The 23,757-nt window shown below is 47.1% G+C and overlaps 1 protein-coding gene across 1 annotated transcript in view; it reads right to left on the bottom strand.

Moving 5' to 3' along the window:
• HS3ST3B1 (heparan sulfate (glucosamine) 3-O-sulfotransferase 3B1) overlaps positions 1-13,859 on the bottom strand; it is a 56,577-nt gene extending 42,718 nt beyond the window's left edge. The window contains exon 1 of the mRNA XM_006863441.1: positions 12,880-13,859. Within this exon, the coding sequence (XP_006863503.1) occupies positions 12,880-13,433 (554 nt within the window). The 5' untranslated portion in view covers positions 13,434-13,859. The remainder of the gene's footprint in view (positions 1-12,879) is intronic.
• Between the last annotated feature and the right edge of the window lie 9,898 nt (positions 13,860-23,757).

Raw genomic sequence — 23,757 nt, 5'->3', positions numbered from 1 at the left:
TTAACCTAAAGGTTGGCAGTTCGAGCCCACCAGCAGTATCACTGGAGAAAGATACCACAGTTAGCTTCTGTAAAGGCTACAGCCTGGGTTGTTGTCAAAATTAAGTGCCATCAAGTCTGTTCCAACTCATAGTGATCCTGTATAGGGTTTCCACGGAGCCAACCTTGCAGTTCAAACTGACCTTTCGGTCCACCAGAACTCCTGGAAACCTTATGGGGAAGTTCTATTCTGCCACGGATCGCTGAGTCTCAGAACTGACTTGATGGCACACATCAAATGCCTGGGTGCCATAAATGGTTAGCACACTTGGCTGCTAACCAGTAGGTTGGAGACTCAAGTCCACCCAGGGATGCCTCAGAAGGCCTAATGGTCCCCTTCTGAAAAGCCAGCCGTTGCAAACCTATGGAGCACATGAGATCTCCATGACTTAGAGTTGACTCCATAGCCTCTGGTTTTTGATGTGTTTTGTTTTACCCTTAAGCCAAAAATGTTTCAAGTTTTATTTCTGTAACCCTTTGAGGTTAAGATTATAGATGATTTTACTTGCTCTTTTTTGTTTATGTTTAAACATCCCCTGGTGATGTGTCTTAGTCTTTGAATGAGACACAAACATAAAAAGACTTTAAACAAACGGAACGCTTCTGGGTAGCATCAAACCTGGCACGACCTGAGGACACGCGAAAAATGTTTCAAAATCCTGGTCATTCAGGAAGAAGAGTCTGAGGAGAAGGACGGCTGAGGGTTCAGGTGGTGCAGAAGACTAGGGTACCAGGGCCAACAAACAGTGCAGTTAAAGACACGCTGGTTCCTAGAAGGGGAAGCGGAGTGAGATGAAGCATACCCACGACAGGGTGAAGTTTTATCACAACAGATGAAACGGGGACAAGGCTGCAGTCACTAGTAAGGGATTTCAGACGATAAAGATTTTCTGAGGCACAACGTGTGGGCAGAAAGGAGGAAAGAAACTTGAGAGGAGAGGAACATGACTCCTCCTTGGAAAACATGGTGAGAAATCTTAGGAAGGGTATAAAATACAACCATGTTGAGGACACAAGGTCAAGAAAGAAGAGGGTAAGGGTGGGTCCGTGGTAGAATTCTCACCTTCCAGAGGGCGACCTGGGTTTGAGTCCCAGCTAATGCTCTTCATGGGCAACACCACTCAGCTGTCAGTGGTGGTGAAAGCCAAGGTAGACGAGGAAGAAAGCCCTGGAGATCTACTTCTGAAAACCAGGCAACAAAAAACTCGATGGATCATAACAATTCAATCCACAACTGGTCATAGGATGCCCTGCAGCACTTAGTTCCATTGTGCATGGGGCTGCAAGAGTTGGTGGCTGAAGCAACGGCAGCCAACATTCGCAAACATGTATATAGTTGCCACAATCCTCCAAAGTTTCTCCCACTAAGAGTTTTATTATGGGACATGGGGAAGGAACCATCCAGAAAGGGCAATGTAGAGGGCAGGTCTTGGCCTAGGTAAGGAGTGGGGACTAGCAGGCCTGACCAGCCACACAGAGTAAGGACCAAGTTCTTATTCAAGGACACAAATAAGATTTTCTCTTGCAGAGCTGCTGAGCACAATACAAAACAGGTGACTCCAGAGATGGGGGCAAAGGTGTTTAGGGTATCAGGTAACACAGCAAGGAAGCAAAGGGCCACAAGCTATGAGTGGCGGCTTCTGTTGGGTCCTGAGCACTAAGGTTCTTAAGTGGCACAGTGCCGGTGGGCAGCTTAAAGAAACGGGTGGCAGGGAAAGATGGGTTGGCACATAGAATGGAGGACAAGTTGTTGGGAATGGAAGAAAGCTTCGGTCAGAGAAGGGGAGTTGAATATGCAGACCTTACAACTGGAGCCAGGGCCAGAGAGAGGAGGTTGGTACATGGGTGACATAGATGGTGGCTGATGCCATTAATGCAGATGTTGGAACAGCAGAGATGCAGCTAAAGAGGGAGTGAGAGGAGGAAAAAGAATGTTGGTCTAGAACAGATAAAGAGGAAAAAATAATCCTGGGAACTTTTGTGTGGACAACTCTATCTTTGCTAGTGGGATGTTAAATCGGTCAAGAATCTTACCAAATTTCAACTGCATTATGTTGTTAAGAGCTGTGACATCAGTTCGACTCATAACAACCGTGTATAAAGTTTCCATGGAGCGGCTGGTGGGCTTGACCGGCCAAGCTTGTGGTTAGCAGTCCAGCGCCACACCAGGACTCCATATAGGTCACCTATATGTGTCAGAGTAAAAGTGCTTCATAGGATTTTAAGGGGCTACCAGCTGCTTCTTGTTTTCTTGACATTGAGATGTAATCCATACTTCACTCTTTTCTCTGTTAATGAGAATGTTGTTTATTGGTCCAGTGGTAAGGATTTTTATTTTCTTGACATTGAGATGTAATCCATACTTCAATCTTTTCTCTGTTAATGAGAATGTTGTTTATTGGTCCAGTGGTAAGGATTTTTATTTTCTTGACATTGAGATGTAATCCATACCTAAGGCTGTGCTCTTTGATCTTCATGATAAGTCCTCTTCACTTTCAGCAAGCAAGGCTGTATCATCTGCATATCGCAAGCTGTTAATGAGTCTTTGCCCCTGACCCAAGAAGCCATGGTATTTTCAATAACCTCATATGCATGCGAAAGCTGGACAGTAAATAAGGAAGACCATAGAAGAATTGATGCTTTTGAGTTATGGTGTTAGAAGAGAATATTAAAAGTGCCATGGGCTGCCAAAAGAACCAATAGATCCGTTTTGGAAGAGTGTGCTCCTTGGAGGCCAGGATGGCCAAACTTCGTCTCTCATACGTCGGACATATTGTCAGGGGGACCAGTTGCTGGAGAAGGATATCATGTTTGGTAAGGTGGCGGGTCAGAGAAAAAGAGGAAAACCCCTAGTGAGAAGGATTGGCCAAGTGGCAGCATCGATGGCACCTATCAACAACAACAACCAGCTGCTTCTAGGAAACCATATACAGGGTCATTATGAGTCAGAATTGACTTGATGACACTTAATAACAAACTATAATTTTTCAGAAGATCACAACATCTGGGCGAACTTGAACTTCCAACTTTTTGGCTAACAGCCTTATGCAGTTAATCTTATGTACTATCCAGGAACTTCCAAATGCTCAAAAAAAAAACAAACTTTCCTAGATTAATGAAGCAAGCCATGATATTCCAATAACCTCATATGCATGTGAAAGTTAGACAATGAATAAGGAAGACTGTAGAAGAATGGATGCATTTGAATTAGGTGTTGGAGAAGAATATTAAAAGTACCATGAGAACAAATAAATCTGTGTTGGAAGAAGTACAGCCAGAATGATCCTCAAAATCCAGGATGGCTAGATTTTGTCTCTCATACTTTAGACATATCAGAAGGGATCAGTTCCTGGAGGACATCCTGCTTGGTAAAGCAGAGGGTCAGTCACAAAAGTGGAAGACTCACACTGAGATCGATTGGCACAGTGGCAGCAGCAATGGGTTCGAGAGTAGCAACTATTGTGAGGATGGCACAGGACCGGGCAGTGTTTTTTCTGTTGCGCATAAAGTCGCTATGATTTGGCACCAACTCCACAGCACCTGACAATGTTAAGTGCTGTTGAGTCAGTTCCGACTCATAGCAACCCTGTATAAGATTCCCAAAGAGCGGCTGGTGAGTTTGAACCACCGACCTTGTGGTTCAAATCAACCTTGCAGTCCAGTGCTTTATCCCATAGCACCACACCATGACTCTCTCTGTATACATACATTGTGGTTGTTAAGTGCCCATCAAGTCAGTTCTGCCTCATAGTGACCCTGTATAGGGATTCTGAGGAGTGGCTGGGAGTATGAACCTCCAACTTTGTGGTTCAAACTGACCTTGTGGTCCAGTCATGGAAAAATTTCATTATCTTTCGATACCATTTTTCCAAAAAAAATTTTTGAAGTCCTCTTTCTCTCTCTCACACACACACCTGGGGGTTTCAAAAAAATTCATAGAAAAATGGAGTTCAAAGATAATGGAATTTTCCACCAACTTTTGAAGCATGCTCATACAGGTAAATATAATTTATTTATAAGCATGTATAATTCATCGACTATAGAAAAAAATCATCACTTTCTCCGTTATTTCAACTCATTGATGAGTGGTCAGATGCCCTAAAGTCCTTTCTCTCTAGGCCTCCCCCTTCTGCTGCCCGGCACCCCCACCCCCACCCCCCAGCACACACCTGCTCATCCACTTGGGGCTCTGTCAAAGCTCCTAGGTGGGAACAGGATGTTTCCTTCATTGTGTAACTATATTAACTGGCAGCACTAGCATATGCTAAGTGCCCAGAGAAGCTGGAATCAACAGACAGGAGGGCACCTGGGACTAGCTCCACAGCACATCAAGAGGTGGGGCTGAGACCAGGTGGACAGTTTCCAGCCAGGAAGAAAGGCCATTCAGCTTGGAGGGAGGCACCAGGGTGACCTGGAGGTGAGTTATACTTCTCGAATTGTTCAGTGTGTCCTCTCTTCTAGGAGATATGGACCAAATCCTGCATTTCTTCAACATCTCCTGTAGTATGCACAAGTGTTCCATGAGAGCATCCTATCCTCTCAATCTCGCTTTTCTTCCTGCACCACACACACAAATCCAACTCCACAACAGAATTCTCAGTATCACTGTGTAAAACCCATCCTGAAAGGTGGGGGGAGGCGCTACATCAGGCTGTGACTGCACCTTTCACAGCACTCAAGGAGGTGAGCTTGACAGAGCTCCAGATCCCATCCTGCCCACCCTCAGGGGGGCGGAGCAAACACGGTAGGTGGCCTAGAGGTGGTCCAAGGTCACCAGGCCTCAGCCCTGTTTTGGGGAGGGGATGGCTGTAGGATTGTGAGTACCAGGGCGAAGGTAGGCAGTTGGGTAAGTGCTGGGGGGGAGGGGTATCAGGAAGCAAAAAGGAGCTTGTGAGTTTGTCATCACCACCACCCTCCTCCCGCTTTATGAGTCTTTCCAACTTTTTTTCTCAGTTGTCATTTAACAGGCTGGATTATGGAAGTGAAGCTATTTTTAGTTATCGACCGATTTTGCGGCCCTGGTGAGGCGCTTTGGGTTAATGCGCTGGACTGCAAGGTGGGCGGTTCAAGCTCACCAGCTGCTCTTCGGAAATCCTATACAGGGTCGCTATGAGTCAGAACTGACTCGACAGCACTAACAACAACTGATTTTTCAGAATCGCATTTTAAACACCCATTATAGAAACAGGTGAGTTGAGGATTATTTATTCCCCACCCCCAACCCCCCAAAAAAAAGAAAAGGAGGAGGAGTGGGTATAAAGTCGGAAACTGACTTTAACAGGGAAACGTGTGCAGACAAGGGAAGGCAAAGACAGGGAGAAAAAGGAAGGAACCCAATAGATCAAGTTATCAACTCCACTCTGGAAACGAAGGTGTCTACTAAACAATTCAGATCCACATAATCGATTCCAAACCACAGGGACAGCCAAGGGCCCGCCAGGCAGGAGCCGAAAGCGCTTCCTCTGCCCGCCCCCATGGGCGGGGCTATCCTCGAGACGACACGCCATTGGCTTTCTGGAGGCTGCTCGCACCAATCGAAAACGGGACGGGACCTGAGGTCGCCGCCCACCGCGAACGCGGACCGCGCCGCCAGGCTCAAGCCAACAGGTGAGGCCCGAGCGCCGGGTGCGGGCTGGTCACGTGGTGGCTGCTGGCCGGCGAAGGCTGCCGGGGCCAACCCGCCTTGCCCCGCCCCGAGGAGGCTTCGCCATCTGTCTCCAGGGCTCAGCGGTCCTCGGACCAGATGCATGATCCCACGCGACACAAGGGCCGTGCTGACTGATCCTTGAGGTCGGCCAGCCTCGGAGCCATTTTCTCTGTAGTTGCCACCCTCCCAGAACGGGGAGGGCTAGGCGAGAGCTCCTCTAGGTCCTAAGGAGCAGACACGTGGCAACGTCGGGGTCCTGTCTGGGGCCATGTTGGACACCTCTGTCACCAGGCCTGAAAAGGAAATCTGGGGAACTGCTCTTTAGTTTCTGGATTCATTAAACCAAAAGCGTGCATGGAGGAAAGTCGGCTGCTTTTCATTTCTTTTCTCAAGGTTTCATCGCTCCCCATTTGTTTCCCCATGCCCTCATAGTGGCCAGAACTATCTTGCAGCACTTTACGGGTTTCTGAGCAAGTGTTACCATGTTAAGTAGTGGGAGAAACAGTCTGAAAGAATCTCCCACCCCAAGTTGCTTGGTGATCGGACATGGAATCGTTCACAATCAAAGATGTTTAAATGCACCGATGCCTTGGCAAGAAATGGTCTACCCTAGGCTGAATCCAGAGTTACCTTATTCCCTACATTGTTATGTTTAGAAGGAAAAAAAAAAAAGACTCCCAGAATTTGTGTTCTGTAATAAATTTATCAACTTAAAATCACCTAGAATATATGAATGTATGTATAGATGAGTATGGACGTCTGTGTGTGTGTGTATATACATATATATTCTTTTTTAGCTTAGGAGAAGATTATGAATTCCACTCTAGCTATACTCTTTCATCAGCTCCATTCCCAGATAATGCACTCATTTTTAAAAACAATTCTATTTGAGAAACAAAGACTTCAGTCCTGCAGTCCAGCTTAGCCATTTATATGCTTCGATGAGTACATTTTAATGTTCCAGTAACTTGGCTACTTTTAAGATGTTTTTAAAGTCAAAGAAATGTGTATCAAAAGTAAGAATTTAAGTTATGGTAAGAAGTAATTAACGCCACTCATCTATGTGCAATGAAAACTAATCGTGGGCTTTATTAACATTTGCAGTATGTTAACACCGAGCATCCTGGCTGCAATTAAAAGTATTTATTATCATGTTCTTAAGATGGCAATTGATCACCACACCCTCAACTTCCCTCTATACATTACTTCTTGGCATGAAAAATCAGAAATAAAACTCAACATGCACTAACATCAGTTTTATTTGGTTTTGTTACAGTTCGGGAAGAATATGAGTTTTAACAAGGTAACATTTTAAATACTAAAAAAAGTTTCAAGCTCTACTTACAATTACTTACCAAAGCTATCAGTATCTCATTTCTTTTTGGTCATGGTAAATGTTTTCATTTGAGGTAGGCAGCATATTGTATTCATTACCCTTGAAAATGCACCACATACTTGGGGAATTCATTTTGCTGGGATTCCTGACTCTCCCAACAGTGAGGACGGAAATTTCACTTACTGTCCGAAATCATGGACTGTTAAATGCGAGGTAGTGCCCTATTTGGAAACTAACTCTATTCACAGCAAAAGAAATGCTCATTATGCGCTGCCTTTAGAGTGGGTATTTTGTGCTTCTGTCAATCAACTTAATTTCCATGTTCATGGAGTGAGAACAGAAAGTATTCTTGTTTGACATAGAAGGCAGTCAGCAAGCAGTTTTCGTCACTATTTCAATTCTGAAGCTTTCTATTAATGCAACCTCCCTAATTCGTAACACTAGCAGACTTGTGGTTTGGAGCTCTTGGGGTTTTTGTTTTTTTAATTTCTGGTGCCTTTTTATTTCTAAAAAAAAATTTTGTTATGAAAAGGGTCATCTTTTATAATAAAAATAAAAAGGTCCCGTCCTACAATGTGCTTCAAACAAAAAGGTAAATTGACATACATATTTGGAATAAGCTTCTGTGACATACTGCTTTTTTCAAAATTTCTAAAGAATCATTTTTTCAAACCAAAATAAAGCATCAAGTGAGAAAAACAGAAATTGTGACAAATGGTTTGTAAAATTTCAAATGCAATTTAAGCTTTTTTTTTTAATCCCTTTTATAAATACGAACTTATATTCAGTTATATTTCAATAATCAAACTCCATTTTAAAAAAAAAGCCAAATTCAGTTTGGCCAGCATTTAATTTCTAATTGTATTATTCTCTTTTCATAAGTACACTTTTGAAACATGAACCGCAGCCTAATTTTTAGAGACCTATACAATATAATGTATCATTTGGTAGATAATAAGTATAATTCAATTCATGTATTTTAGCATTTATCTAAAACAAATAGGTTGCTATTAAATATTGACTATTTTATTAACTCAGAGCATCTGGGAAAACACTTATGATTAGGTTAATTTATGTTATATTTTCCCCTCAACTTGTAAAAGATTAATCAACCATTTTATGGTCTAATTTAGGTGCCAAATTAAAAACAGAGTTCAACACATGCTACACTGTCTTGCTAATAAATCTTGACAGCTTGGTAACATGACGGTTTGTATTTCAAATTGTTGCATGTAAATGTACACTGTTCATCTACACCTAACAGCTTGAAAGTTAGCTGCCTACTTGGTTCAAACTCCAGGAATGTGTGTAATTATTTCAAAAGGAATTGTCCCCAATCAGATTTAATCTTAAAATTCCCTCAGTGAAGACACAAATAGTCTTTGCCACCAGTTTCTTAGAAATAGATGAAGAAACTGGAGGGTAGGGGTGAGGAGGGATTATTTTTCAGGATTTTTAAAATTGAAGAAGTTGCTGTTTTCATCTATTAACTTTCGAGAGAGTAGTTTCTGAAGTTTCTAGGTTTTAGAATATAATTCTAAAGAATCCCTTCAAAGTGTTTATTTAAAAAGGTCTTCTTGTTAATAAGAGCAAATGTATTCAGTCTTGATTTGAGCACTGTAATTTTTTTTTTTAATGAATAAATTCATTACAAAAAGTTTTGAAACCCATCACTTAACCTAACCTTATCCCAAGGCTCCTAGCCTTAAAATGGGGCAAAAGGAAAAGAAATCTGCCCCTCCTTAGTAGAGACCCTCAGTATATTTTCTGAGCCTTTATACTTGAAAGATATTTTTGTGTGGCATTTCAATGATTCCTTTGATTCTAACTGTCCTGTGTGAAGAAATTAAACCACCACAATGTTGTAATTATCCCCACTCTACTTAGAAACCAATTTTGGTTTGAGTAGTCTGCTTCTGGAGGTGTTATTCTTTGCAAGTGAATGATACTGTTAGAGGCACATATTGAGGTCTACAGGAACATGTCATACTCTTTTCTTTTAAAGCGAACCTTGTTTTAAACTCATCCTATTTGACTAACATCAAGTTTTGGTTACTTCATGAAGAGAGTTGCCTGGGTTGGTACATCAGCTTTTCACTTCCTAACTGTGACAACTGGGCAACTTACTTAACCTCGCTGTGCTGATGTCTCCTCAGGTTTAAAGTACCTACTTCACAGGGTTGTAATGAGGATTAAATTTGTTAATCCTGTAAAACTTTAAACAGTTGACTGGAACAGAGAGAAAACATTCAGCAGCTCCCATCATTATTAAACCACTCTCACATACTTACAGACTTTGTTTAATGTGGTCACATCATTAAATTGTCAGATCATTTTGTACAACCGGAAATGGAAAGGGAAGTCAATAGGGAAGAAAAGGCCTGCCTAAATCTAACACATCCAAAGAGGGGCTTCAAAAAGTTCCTGGGAAAATTCCATTATTTTTTCTTTCCATGAACTGTTTGAAGCCCCCCCCCCACACACACACACTACTGTATTAAAAAATAACAATAATCAGAAAATATTTCGCTAACTTGATTCTCAAACTGAGTTCATTACAATTCTAGAAAATGTTATTTTGAAACATACCGCTACCTAAACTTACCACAAACCAAAAAGAAACGTATTAAAGGATGTATTTGTGTATATATTTCATGTTATAGCATTCAAAGTCCAAAACAATATTCATAGCCTAAATGTTTCGTGGCAGTGATTTCTGAACCTTCACTAATGTCGGTGAAGCTCTCCTTAACTGCAGCCCCAAATTTCTCAAACACTGGAGAAACAGAGGTAAAAGTCAGGTTTCACAGACCGTCTCAGGGCTCCACTCAGTGGGGTCCTCCCTCATCAGCACCTGCTAACTTTGAGTCTCACTCCAGCAAGAATAGGATAATGAACTGAAAAAGTAAACCCCGAAAGAGTCTTAATCCCAAACTAAAACAAATTCGGGTTCCCGGGCAGATGGACAGCGCATTCCAGTGCATTTGCTTTTTGTAGTCCATTACAGGACAGCAGAGAACCTCTCGGTCTCCTACCCGAACAAACCCTTCCAGTTTGGCTGATGGTGTCTCATAGTGTCAAATGGAAGGGAGTACAAATTCCAAAGCTTCATGCAAATCTGCCCAGCCTGGGCCACCATTTAGACCACTATCAGCACAGTGTTTCAAAAGCTTCCACCCATTAACGATTTGAGCCCTGGGGTTTCCGCAGACACCTCCCGAGCCTCGTTCTCAAACAGATTCCATCGTTGTCTCTCCGGCTCCAGTATCCATACCCGGAGTTTTTGCACTAAATGCCTCCAAAACGCCTCCATCTCTCCTATTTACTAGTTGTTTCTGAACTGTAAGTCTGTCTGGTTAATGATTATTTATACTCTTCTCCACTAGGTTTTTGTTTGCACGGACGGAGGAGGGTACCACCGCGCACACCTCTGGAGGGAGGCAGGGTTTTGGCCAGGCTGCGACAACTCCGGCTCCGGGGCCGGGAGCTCGGCCGGAGGAGCCAGGGCGGCGTGGTCGCGCTCTGAGCTAGCTAGAGTTCTCCTCCTAGTGAGATCTGTTTACAGTCACAATGGTCGCCTGCGAAGTAACTGTGAAGTCCACACTGGTACCCAGACAGCAGAATATTTTTGACAAATTATTAGAAATGCTTATCACTAAACTACGTCCAGCAACACGCGACCCCGATCGGGCAGCGGGGAGAAAGCCGCGTTTGGACAAGTTGGCGACGTTTGCAGCTTGCTGCTCTGGGTCACCACCGCGGGGCCTCGTTGCTTTTCTCCCAGGCAGTTCAGCCCATCAGTTTGGAAGGCTGGTTCGGGGCCCCGGGGTGGGGGAGGTGTGTGTGTGTGGGGGGGGGTAGGTAATGATGTATCTCCCGCCTCCGGAGGTCGGGTCAAGCCCCTGGACCTCCAGAACAGCAGCCGCAGGGCGACCTCCCGCCCGGACAGCGTTCCCCAACGGTTAAGTTCGTGGCAAGGGTTTCTTGGGCGACTTTGGTCTTTATTCGATATTTTTGAACCAATCAAAAAGAAACGTGGCAGGTGGAAGGCAGCCGCCTAAGAGATGGCATTAAGTTAGCTTCCTGTGGGGGATTTCCACAGCCTGCTCCAGGGGTTTCTAGAACCACCTGATATTATAAGTTCCGTTATTTTCCTGTAGTACCTCCCAACACTATCCTAAGTATGTCTGATCTCAGAAAATCCAGGTGCCTCCGGTCCTGGAGGATTTTACCCGGCAGGGTGCTCTTAACGTCTCAGCCTCGGAATCATCATCCCAGGAGGAGGAGGGATTGGTGGTGGAAAAAAAAAAAAAAAACGGGGGGGGGGAGTGTGATGCAACACAATCGATAACAGTAAACAATGGGCGGAGGCCCCCATGTGCCAGGCACTTGACCTGCACCAACGCATTTACTTCTTCAGCCTTCTGTCCCCGGCACATATGTGAGCACTAAGGGACTACAGAGGCCCAACGAGTGACCAGAAGCCGGATCTGAATTCGGGCGTCGCATCCTTAAACCTCCGGTGTCCACAGCCCAGGAATTCTCCACTAAACTGTCACAGCTGGCTAAACTCAATACTTGGGCAACTCCTGACAATAACGAAAATCATTAAAGAAAAAAGGGAGGCGGGAGGGCGATGCTGGAAAGGGCGCTGGGTCAGGCCCATAGTCTCAACTTTTGGCCCCTTTTAGCCTCCATTCCCTCCCTTTCTGAAAGGGTGGGGCCAGGAAGTGGGGTTCGGTTCGCTTTTCATTTTTGTTTTCCAAAGTTTCGACCTTCTTTCGGCTAATTGGTCTAGTAGAGATACCGGGGCCGAGGGTCAGCTCAACAGCTCGCGCCAAAGACCAGTTGAGAAGCTGTTGGAGGCAGTGGGCAAGGGTCATGATTATAACCCCAAAGAGACTGCTGTCTCTTTGGGATCGTACCTCCTCTTAAGAGAAGAGACTACAAAAACTGCAACACGTAATAGCCTGCATTTATCAATCATTGGGTCCCAAATATTCTTTGCGCCGCCACATTAAAAAAAAAACAAAAAACTCTACGGAGCCCGCGTTTCTGCCTACTTTCTCCCAGCACCCAAAAACTGGAGGCTCAAACCGACAGTCTGTGGTCCCGGGCGCTGCGAAGCCTTCCAAGCTGCGCGCCGCTCCCGGCGGCTGCAGTGTGCACCTCTGCCCGACAGGGACCAGCACCGCTCCACGCGCCGTGTACGCTGGCCAGGCGGAGACGCCCGGCCGCCAGCCCCACTCAGCCTCCCAAGCTCAAGCGGCTCGTGAGCAATTCGGGTCCTGATTCCCTTCGGGTTCTGGCAACACATAGCACAGTCACACACACAAAAAGTTAAAATATTCCCAGCGGTCTCGGCAGGAAGCCGTCCTTCCCACCTCGGTCCCATATGGTGAAAAGCTGTTCTAAAAGTTGGTCTAGGACGCACGCAGACCGGACCCGCAGAGCGCAGCACACGCTGCCCAACGCCCGCGCATCAGAGACAGAAAATAAGAGCAACACTGAATTGACTCGTATGGGACAAGACCACAGGTGGCTTCCCTGAACTGAGTCTCAGTTTGTGGCAAGGTCGTCCTCTTAATTCTAGGGCTCGATGGTGAGCCGCCAGCGTTCCGAGCGAAATTCTAGGGGGTGCGGGGAGAGCTGACCTGGTGCACCGGGCGGATTCTCGCTGTTGCTGAGCCCGCACCGTGCGATCGTCCCTCTTCTTCCCCACCCCACCCCGAGGGCCCGAAATTGTACCCCTGCCACTTCTCCAACACATGCCACGTCTTCTCCTTCTACCGGGTGGAGAAATGGGCTGAACAGTGCCGGATCGCTACTGGGGCCCCTCCTCGCGCAGGGAAACTCACCGGTACCAGGCTAGGCCCTTGTCGTAGCTGCGGTCGAAAAAGTGGGGCTCGGCACCCACGGCGCGCACGTCAGGGTGCACGCGCAGGAACTCTAGCAGCGCCCTTGTGCCGCCCTTCTTCACGCCGATGATGATGGCCTGCGGCAGCTGCTTACTCCCGGACCCGCTGAAGAAGCTCGAGATGGGGCTGAGGGAGTCTGGCGCCTCGGGACTCTGCTCCTCCTGGCTCGCGGCGCCTTCGACCACCTCTTGGCCCACACCCAGTGGGGTAGCAGGAGGCGGCCTGAACGACAGCCTGTGGAGTGCCCCTTCCCGAGTCGCAGTCAGGGTTGACGGGGCGTGGGCGGCGCGGGACCCGGAGCCTAACAGCAGCAGCCCCGGCGCCGCGGCGCACGAGCTGGCGCACGAGTACAGAAACATGTAGAGCCAGACGCAGAGCATGGCGAAGAGCAACGCGAGCTTCCTTCTCACGGGCGGCGGGGGCGGCAGGGGCTGCGGTAGAAGCCGGCCGGGGACATCGAGGCAGGACCGGCCGCCGCTCAGGCGCTGCCCCATGCGCTGCCCGCGGGCTCGGCGAGGGACATGGCTCAGCACATGGCGCGGGGCCAGTTGGAGTAGTGAGCGTAGAGAGGGCTCCCTGGCCTGATGACGCGCGGGCGGCTCGGCTTATTGCCCCTGGGCGCCCTCGGCCGCCGCCGCCGCTGCTGCTCTTCCCCAGGTGGCGGCGGCAGCTGTAGCGGCGGCGGCTCTGGACATGTTTCCGGGAGAGGAGCCGCAACTGGAACGGAAAGTAGGGTGGCAGCAACTCCTGAGGCGCGCCAGGAGAAGGCTGAGGTCTGGGCCAAGAGAAGGTTACGCTCACGGCCCTGGCCACTCCAGATGGTACGCACGGCCGCTAGCCGGGGCTGCCTCCTCACAGTCCTGAGCTCTGGGTCTTGAGAGCAGCCCCGGCACTTGCCCGCGGAGGCTGCGGAGAAGAACAGCGCAGGAAGGGAGCCCCAGACTGAGGTGGGGTGGGCGGGTCCGGCCCTCCGGAGTGACGGCTCGCTCCACCTACCAGAAACCCCGAACTCTATGCAAATATGGGCGCTTCGCCGAAGGTTCAGTAACCAATCGGTTTCCGGAACACGGGGGTGTGGAAAGGGTTCGGGGTGGTGGAGAGTAGTCAGAATTTGCTATTGGGTACTGAGCAAGGAGCGGGCTCAGAGGGGCGGAGTCAAGGGGCTTGTGACAGTAGCGGAGAATTAGGAAGGATGCTTAAGTGACCTAACGCTGTGAGAGGTTCTACCCCACCGAGGGTCCTCTTCGGCACCCGTGTGCATATCCGCACTCGCTCCCCTACAGCCAACCTCGCCGTAGCGCCCAGTTGCCAGGGCACTGGCCCCATCTCCAGATGATTTTAGGGCGGGCTCGCGATATTAGTGTGTTGCGACGTGGTAACAAGATTACAGGAGGGAGGGCCAAGCTAGAGACAGATGCAGGCAGTCCACAAATTAACCCAGCCCGAGCGGAAAATTCCGAGGGAATTCCTTTTCGGGACAGGCACCGCTTAAGAATTTTAAGAAAGCATGTTTGGAAATCGCTGTCTTTTTTGCGTGTGGGTGATTTTCTTTTCTTATTCCTTGCCAGAAATTAATCTCTCTTGGGCTGTCGATTAATTGGGGTCAACCTACACTCCTTTTAGGTAAACTCTTCCTTGACCTCCTTAAACTGCCCAGAAAAGGTCTCGGACACCAGGGGAAGGGAGCGAAAAGGGAAAAATGAACCGGGAAAACGAGTTTAGTAAAGTTTCCTCGTCGAAAGTGAGTGTGAAAACCACGTGTAGAAAGTTTCATCGGCTATGGATTTGGGGACGTTAGGTTTGAGAAACTTTTCTATCTTCCCTGATAAAAATATTAAAGCCAACATTTTCCTTTATTTTAGAAACGTTGTCCTTCACTTCCTAAAGTCCTGTTTGATGTCCTTTGACTGTGACTATTAGTTTTTCATTTTGTTTTTCCTACTTTTTTAAACTTAACGTCAACTCGAGCAAATCAGGCACTAAATTGTACTTATTTAATTGTAGACGTTAACTCGAAACCAGTCTCTTGTCTTCCGCCCGAAAAGGAACGGCGGGGGCGGGGTAGCAGGGCTTGCAGGGAATTGTAATCGGTCTCTGGGGGAAGCGGACACGGAGGTGTGGTATCCATCCTGCAAAATTCTTGCTCGGGCATTTGGACACCGGAAGCTCAGGGTCCCCAAGCTCACCTTTGAGGTGTTCAGCATGTTTTCTGTGCCTGCTACCCGACTCCTGCGGCGCCAGCGAGCCTCCGGTGCCGGGCTGCGAGCCTTTCCGGGACGAGAGATTTCCTGCCGACTCCTTCCCACCATCTGCTACTGCTTCGACCCGGGGGACGAGCGTCGCCTACGCGGGATTTCACCGTCCGGCCCGGCAAGCTCAGCGGAACTGACCTGAGGCCTGGTCCGTTTGCTACGCTGTCCGGAACCAGCCCCAGTAAATGGGCATTCCTGAGTAAAAGTCCCCAGTTGTCCTGGACTCCCCGTAGCCCCATGCCGGGTAGGACTCTCCTCCTTTGGGAGCGGGCTGAAAGCGCTAGTCTGACTTTAGAACCTACGCTGGAGGGCGGGGGCTATGACCCGGAAAAGTGCAAAGAACTCAGATGCCACCAGACCTGTGTGGCCAGTGGTGGTCCTCGCCGCCTCCTTCTGACTAACTTGGCTCAAGATGTTCCTTCCTCCACAAAACTGTTGAAAGGGAAATTATTTAGGCAGTGGACTTTCTTCCCCCTTTTCTATTCTCAAAGAGAATGTCCTTCCCCATCTTTCCCTTTCTCTCTGGGATGTTGTGTTTGTTCTTTGGAAGTGACATATTCACCCATAGTTTTATTTATTATTTATCTTGAATGCTAAATACATAAGAACAAATGCATTTCTGAGCACTTGTTGGGTTTTGGAAGCGTGTGGTGGAAAATGTTAGCGTCTCTGGATGGTGTATCTTCAAATTCACGTTATTTATGTGGGAAATGAAATTACTGTCTTCGATCTTTAAATGACTATGAGTTTGTGGGCTTTTGTGGATTGTGTGTGTTTTATGCTTTGTATATGTTCAGGTAAATTGTAGCTTCTAAGTGTCTAATGTCAGGACTGGCAGGCTGTGAATCTTTAAAAGTAGTTTTGATTAAAAAAAAACAAAAACAAAAAACTCTGTCCAGGGTTACAGAAGTCAGTGTAAAAGGAAAAAAGAAAAAAGGGAGTGATTGTAAATTGAGGTCACTAGAGATGTTCCCTCCACCACACCCCACACCCCGCTTAGAAGCAAAGGCCAGGGCGTTGGAAGTTGCCGCACAGAGCGCCTAAGGGCTCTGCAGCCCAAAATCAGTGAGTTTTTTAGGACCTGTTGTTGTTAAGTGCCTTTGAGTCGATTCCAACCCATAGCGACCCTGTATGGAGTTTCCAAGGAGCAGCTGGTGAGCTTGAGCCGCCGACCTTGCAGTTCTAACGACTTTGAAATATGACGCATTAACCCACAGCGCCACACCAGGACTCCTTTTAGGACCTAGGCAACGACAGAAAGGAGTGGGGAACAGGGAGAGTGTGGACGCAGCACGATTCTTTGGGCCTTTGGTTGACCAGGCTGGTCTGCCCGCTGTGCTCAGGCGCCCCAGACTGTGCCCCGAAATTCCCACAAACCGCAGCATCTCTTGGTTCGGCCTTTGACAAACGCGGTCTCTTTCATGGAGTCCTGGTGTGGCGCTGTGGGTTAATGCGCCAGACTGCAAAGCCACTAGAACTGCAAGGTCGGCGGCTCAAGCTCACCAGCTGCTCCTAGAAAACCCTATACAGGGTCGCTATGGGTCGGAACCGACTCGACGGCACTTAACAACAACAACATCTCTTTCATTAGCCCATTCTGCAGATCCGGAACTTGAGGCTCCACACAGCTGACAGGAAGGAAGCTGAGAGTGAACTCAGCTTGAGCTGACAGGAAGGAAGCTGACCGTGAACTAACTCGGCTTTTAACCATTGTTAAGCAGATCAGGGTTTCGCTAAACTCGAAAGCGCGGTCATCAATACTGGAAAAGGGCTTATCTTTGAGAAAGGTATCCAAACTCTTTGCACTTGGAAAATCTAGAAAAGAGCGAAATCAATGTGTCTGCAAGGTTTGTTTTATTTGGTTTGGGTTTTTTTATTACAATTTCGGGGCGTACACCTAGAGCATCCGAAGGTCCTAATCTGAAAGGGGGGCCAGGGTCAGCTTAGAAAGTCTCTCCTTTCCATTTTCCTCCAGGCCCTGCTACTTAACCCCCACTATGTGACCATCGTCTGTCTGATCACCCTCTGTCTGAAATTCCCCATCTGTAAAGTGGAGGGCTTGAGCCAAACTACCCCTGTGGTATATATATTTCCTGCCTGAACTGTCTCCGTGTCTAGGATGAAATGTCTCTAGGATCTGGCGGGGAAACACTAGCAGCTGCGGATCCCGCCCCCAGTTAGTTCCTGGGAGTGATCAGAAACCTTCCCGGCCCACGACCCACCTCTACCCCTGCGGATCTGCAAAGGAGGCATTTCCTGGGCGTCCAGCGTCCGCGACCCCAAGTCCCAGTTCCTGTCCCCGGAATCCGTGCACTCCTCGACAGTGAGGCGGTCCCTCGGGGGCTCGCAGCTGCGCGCGCTCCGCTTCCCACCCCCAACCTCCCCCGCGCGGAGGTGAGGGCGGTCGGCGCGGCAGCGGTGTTCTGCCCGCCAGCTCTGGAGGGACACTGGCCGGATTTCGTGGCTGCTGGCGCCTGAAGCCCAACTGGGAGCTGCCTTGGCCAGCCTGTTTCTCAGGCGCAGGGAGTGGCTTTGGACTGCGCGTCAGCTCCCGGAACCCCTGCGCCACCTACACCTTGCGGTTTCTGGACAGTCGTGCTACCCCTTCTCAGAGGAGCTATGGCCCCGCTCAGCGTACGGGAAGGCACTGGCCTGGCGTTGGCTACGCAGATAGCGGGGATTCGAAATTCATTATCAGCAAGGGCTACACTGGGAAGTGAGAAGCTGCTTCCGGCCCTGAGTGCTGCCGGAGCTTTGGGGAGCTTGCACCAGGCAGCCAGCTAACGACCCAGCAATCCTAACTTTGGGGCTCAACACAACTCATCTCTCATGGTCACAATAAACGCTGCCGTTTATGAGGGACGATGCGTTTGATGGCCAGTTTGGCTTAGTGACTTGTTCCATGACTTAACGGATCCAAATCCATCCCCCACCTCTGGACCCTCGGACCAGTGGGGCAGGGAATGGGAAGGAGGAAACAGAGGTAAAGATACTAATGACCCAGGCGTGTCTTGACCTGGGCCATCAAGGGTTGGCTGTTTCCCTCCCTTGAAATCAGTCACAGCTCCTGTCAGCAAGCCCTCTCCACACAGTCTTACTGTCACCAGGTTCCCTCTCACGCCTTCAAACCTGCTGTTGTCCTTGTTAGGTGCTGTGGAGTCAGTACCGACTCACAGGGAATTGAGGCATAAGAGAACAAAACACTGCCCGGTCCTGCTCCAGCCCCACAATCCTTGCTACTCTTGAGCCCATTGCTGCTGCCACTGTGCCAATCCATCTAGGTGGGGCTCTTTCCCTTTTTCAGGGATCTCTGAAGACTAGGAGTGTTAAAGACAGCTCCCCTTTTACTAGTGCCAAGATCCTATGCTATTCTTTGTGTGTTTTCTTCTCCTCCTCTTTGTGAGTAGTCCTTTGTCTACACTCTACTCAAATCAACCCTTCTGATGTGCCTTGTCTTTCTTGTCTGAACGTGATACGTCACAAATCCCATTACTGTTCTAATATGGTTCCTAACTATTTACTGACTGTGCCTTTGGACAAGTAACAAAACCCCTTCTGAGCCTTAGTACCTCAGTCTATCACTGTATTTGTTGATACTGTTGTGAAGTGCTGTCGAGACACAAGGAGCTGGGCTGGTGAGTTTGAACTGCCGACCTGTCGGTGAGTAGTCCAGTACTTATCCTACAGTGCCACACCGGGATTCAGTTTCGCTCTCTATATACTTAAAAAGACTCCAAGCACATGAATATATTATTTTCTTAACTTGCGACGTATCTTTTAGAAGGTGATACTCCTGAGGATTTCTATATCTGTATATGCCCACACAGAAACATCAATATCTGTATTTTTTAAATAAAAGGAATCCATGGTAAGTATATTTCAAGCGCATGTGCACAGATTTAGTACAATCATCCATGTCATGGCAGAACATTGCTATTTGACGCTCTCATTTGTAAATGAAAAATAGGGGGGTAGTAACATATCCTGGTGTGGCACTGTGGGTTAATGAGCCAGACTGCAAAGCAGTTTGAACTGCAAGGTTGGCAGTTCAAGCTCATCAGTCGCTCCTCGGAAACCCTGTATAGGGTTGTTATGGGTCGGATCTGACTCGACGGCACTTAACAACAACAACAACATATACTTGTTTGCTTGGATTTGCATGAAATATTTAGTAACAGTGGTTTCCTCTGGAGAGGGCAACTAAGGGTTTAAGATCAAAGAGAGTTGTATTGTACAGTCTTTTACAGACAGAGTCGTATCACTTTCAAATATTCAGTGTTTGCATCAATGTTTTCATTGTTAATAAAGAAAAACAGCATGATACGGAGGGAGTAAACAGGTGAGAAAGTGGAAACTGTTGTGTGTGTTTGGCTATGGAGAGGGATGAAGAATCTAGAGCATGTTTGGATGCTGATGGGAATCCCGAGGGAGGGGCACAGGCTGTTTTCAGGGAGCCGACTCTGAGCAGAGTTTGGAGCGCAGGATGTACATTAGCCAGTGTCCCTGGACCAACACCTGTAGAAGGGGAGAGGAGGAGGCAGGTGGGCAGAGGGAGGCACCAGGCTGTGATGCAAGCTTAACAATGTTGGCCTACCCGACAGGGAACTGGAAAGTCAAGATGACCCTGTGGAATTGTGCAGAGTTGGGCCAGGGTGACCAAGTCTTTGCACCCTGCATTAATCACTGGACATGGGTGCTCTGGGAAACAGTGTGACCTTGGATATAGTATGTCCCAGCTGCTAAGGCATGCCTGGAGGGGCTTTGTCCTCTACAAATGTAGAGCAAGTGCTTCACCTCAGTGAGAGATTCTAGAGATAAGGAGATGAGACCCAGAAGTCTTGGAGGTGAGCAAGTCTAGGATCCAGAGCACGAATGGAGGACCCTTTCTGGGGCAAATGCACAGCTTCTTTCACAATGACAAAAAGGAAGGAGGCATGGGGTATGGGGGACAGAGCAAAGACTTGGTGATGGGAAGACATAGACAGCCTCCTGTTGGTGTCTGTGTTCTCAGGGATCGGGGACCTGAAGAGGGTCTCAGGGCACCTTAAAATGCTCATAGTCCATTTTCAATAGAAAAATTAAAACAGGATCTGTCGTCTCTACGGCATGATTTCCTTCAGTACCTCTACAACTCAGGTCTGGAGAGCACAAGGTGGGATTTATCTGGAAGATTTCCATTGCTAGGACAGTATGTATATGGCATGGCAGTGTGATGGGGAGTTGGTTTCGACCCATAGCGACCCTGTATGGTTTCCGAGGCTGTAAATCTTTACGGGAGCAGAAAGCCTCATCATCCTCCCACCGAACGACTGGTAGTTTTGAACTGCTGACCTTGAGGCTAGCAGCCCGACTTATAACCACTACACTACCAGAGCTCCTTGTATGTATACGGTAGGGGTATTTTTGGAGACTCTGGTAGCGTAGTGGTTACATATCGGGCTTCCAACCTTAAGGTCAGCAGTTCGAAACTACCAACTGCTTTGCAGGAGAAAGATGAGGCTTTCTGTTCCCGTCAAGATTTATAGCCTTGGAAACCCTGTACAGGGTCACTATGGGTTGGAATCAACTCAATGGCACATAACAACAACAACAACAACAGTAGAATGGCACTGTAAGATTCGCACTGGACTGCAAACCACAAGGTTGGCAGTTCAAATCCACCAGTAGCTCCTCAGAAACCCTATATATACAGGGTCTCTAACTCGGAAACAACTCTACAGCACTTTACAACAGTAACAACAGTAGAGTAATCTGGGAGTCCTGGTGTGAAGTTGTAGGATAAGTACTGGAATGCTAACTAAACGGTTGGTGGTTCAAACTCACCAGCCGCTACTTGGAAACCCTATACAGGGTCACTATGAGTTGGAATTGACTCAGCAGCACTTAGCAACAATATGTATATGCTTATGCATACACACACACACACACACACACATATATACAGAGCATGGTGGCTTCATACTATAAGCACTGGACTGCAAACCACAAGGTTGGTGGTTCGAGTCCATGTTGCTCCTCGGAAGACAGATGAGGATTTCTGCATCTTCAAAGATTTACAGCCTCAGAAGATCAATACAGGATTTATATACATATATATATGACTCCTGGTGTGGCCCTGTAGGATCAGCACTGGAATGCGAACTACAAGGTCAGCGTTCACAACTACTCCTTGGAAACCGTATACAGGGTCACTATGAGTCAGAACCGACTTGAGGGCACTTAACAACTACTTGCGTGGTAATTAAAGTTTAGTATCAACTTCATTGAGTCAGGATTCTCTGTGGTTTGGCGGTTGTTGTTGTTGTCAGGTGCCATTGAGTCGGAACCGACTCATAACGACCCCATGCACAGCAGAACGAAACAATGTCCGATCCTGGACCAACCTCACTACCACTGCCACACTTGAGTCCATCAATGATGCCACCTGGCTGATCCATCTCGTTGGCGGTTAAGACATCGTAATCTCTCCTGATGTCAATAAGGAAGACTACAGAAGGACTGATACATTTGAGTTATGGTGTTGGAGAAAAATATTAAAAGTAGCACAAACTGCTAGAAGAACAAACAAATCTGAGTTGGAAGAAGTACAGTCAGAATGCGCCTTAGAAGTTACATTGGCTGGACATCGTCTCTCATGTTGTTGTTATGTGCCGTGGAGTCGGTTCCAACTCATAGCGACTCTGTACAGGGTTTCCGAGGCTGTAAATCTTACTGGAGCAGAAAGTCTCATCTTTCTCCTGCAGAACAGCTGGCAGTTTTGAACTGCTGACCATGAGATTAACAGCTCTATTCATAACCGCTATACTACCAGAGTTTTCAGACTTATTATCAGGAAGGACCACTTCCTACAGAAGGATATCATGCAAGGCAAAGTAGAGGGTCAGCAAAAAAGAGGAAGGCCCCCAACAAGATGGATTAGCACAATGGCAGCAGTAATGGATTCAAGCTTAACAGCAATTGTGAGATTGGTACAAGACCTGGCAGTGTTTCGTTCTGTTGTGTATAAGGTCACTATGAGTTGGAACCAATTCAATGGCACCTAACAACAGCAACAACCTTCTGTGATGAGATCTAATATAATGTAATCATCTTCATGGTGAGATCTGCTATGAACAGTCAATAAATTGAAAGGAAATTACCTTGAAGCCTGCTTCCAATATATTAGACACTAAGGCATAATGACTTGTTTGCTTTTTGCTGGGTCTGGCCCCTGTATCTGACTCATCGTCTGACCTCCAGTTCTTTGGACTAGAGATAGCTGCCTGCCGTATTGTCTGCCCATCATGGAGTCATTCACTTCTTCAACCGGAAGTCAGCCATCTGACTGCTGATCTTGTGTTCATCAGTCACGACAGCTACATGAGTCAGAAGAAGCCAACAGTCTGACATCTGACCAAGGGACTTGAAACTTGACCACCTCTATAACTGTGTGAGCCATTTACTTCTCTTTGTATATGTGAGTGTTAATGTATATGGTGGTGGTGGTGGTTATGTACCGTGGAGTCGGTTCCGATTCATAGCAACCCTGTACAGGATTTCCGAGGCTGTAAATCTTTACGGGAGCAGAAAGCCTCATCTTTCTTCTGCGGAACAGCTGGTAGTTTCAAACTGCTGACCTTGAGGTTCACAACTGATTCATAACCATTATGCTACCACATATATATACATCATATATACATATATGGAGTCCTGGTGTGGCACTGTGGGTTAATGCACGAAACTACAAAGCCGTTTGAACTGCAAGGTTGTCGGTTCAGGCTCACCAGCTAGCTGCTCCTCAGAACCGACTCAAGGGCACTTAACAACAACAACGAATATATATGTATATGTATTATCTATATACATACTGTGTGTATGCGTATGCATCAGTGTGTGTGTGTATACATATTTACTTGTTTCTGTTGTTGGGTGCCACTGGGTCAGCTCTGATTCATAGGAAACCTATACACAACAGAACAAAACACTGCCTGGTCCTGACATCATCTTCATTATTGTGTGTTTCAGCCCATTGTTGCTGCCACCATGTCAGTTCATTTCAGTGGGGGTCTTCCTCTTTTTTGATGATCCTCCATTTTACTAAGCATGATGTCCTTCTCCAGGGACTGGTCCCTCCTGACCATATGTCCAAAGTGTGAGAGACCAAGTCCCACCACCTTGCTTCTAAAGGGCATTCTCGTTGTTGGTCTTATAAGATAGATTTGTTTGTTCTCTGATAGTCCACAGTACTTTCAATACTCTTCACCAACACCTTAATTGAAATGCATCGATTCTTCTATGGTCTTCCTTTCAACTTTCAATTGCATAGGATGCTATGTTTTGGGTCAGGCATACTTTAGTCCTCAAAGTGACTTCTTTCTATTGGAACACTTCAAAGTGACAGCAGATTTGCCTAATGCAATACATTGTTTGATTTTTTTTTTTTACTGCTGCTTCCATGAGTTTTCATTATGGATAAAATAAAATGCTCAACAGCTTCATTCTTTTCTCTATTTACCATGATGTTATTTATTGATTCAGTTGATACGATTGAGGTGCAATCCATATGAAGACTGTAGTCTTTGATATT

The sequence above is a fragment of the Chrysochloris asiatica genome, unplaced genomic scaffold (genome assembly GCF_000296735.1).
Source record: "Chrysochloris asiatica unplaced genomic scaffold, ChrAsi1.0 scaffold00054, whole genome shotgun sequence".
NCBI classification, from domain to species: Eukaryota; Metazoa; Chordata; class Mammalia; order Afrosoricida; family Chrysochloridae; genus Chrysochloris; species Chrysochloris asiatica.
Note: the sequence above shows the minus strand (reverse complement) of the source record. Positions and strands in the feature narration are given on the sequence as shown.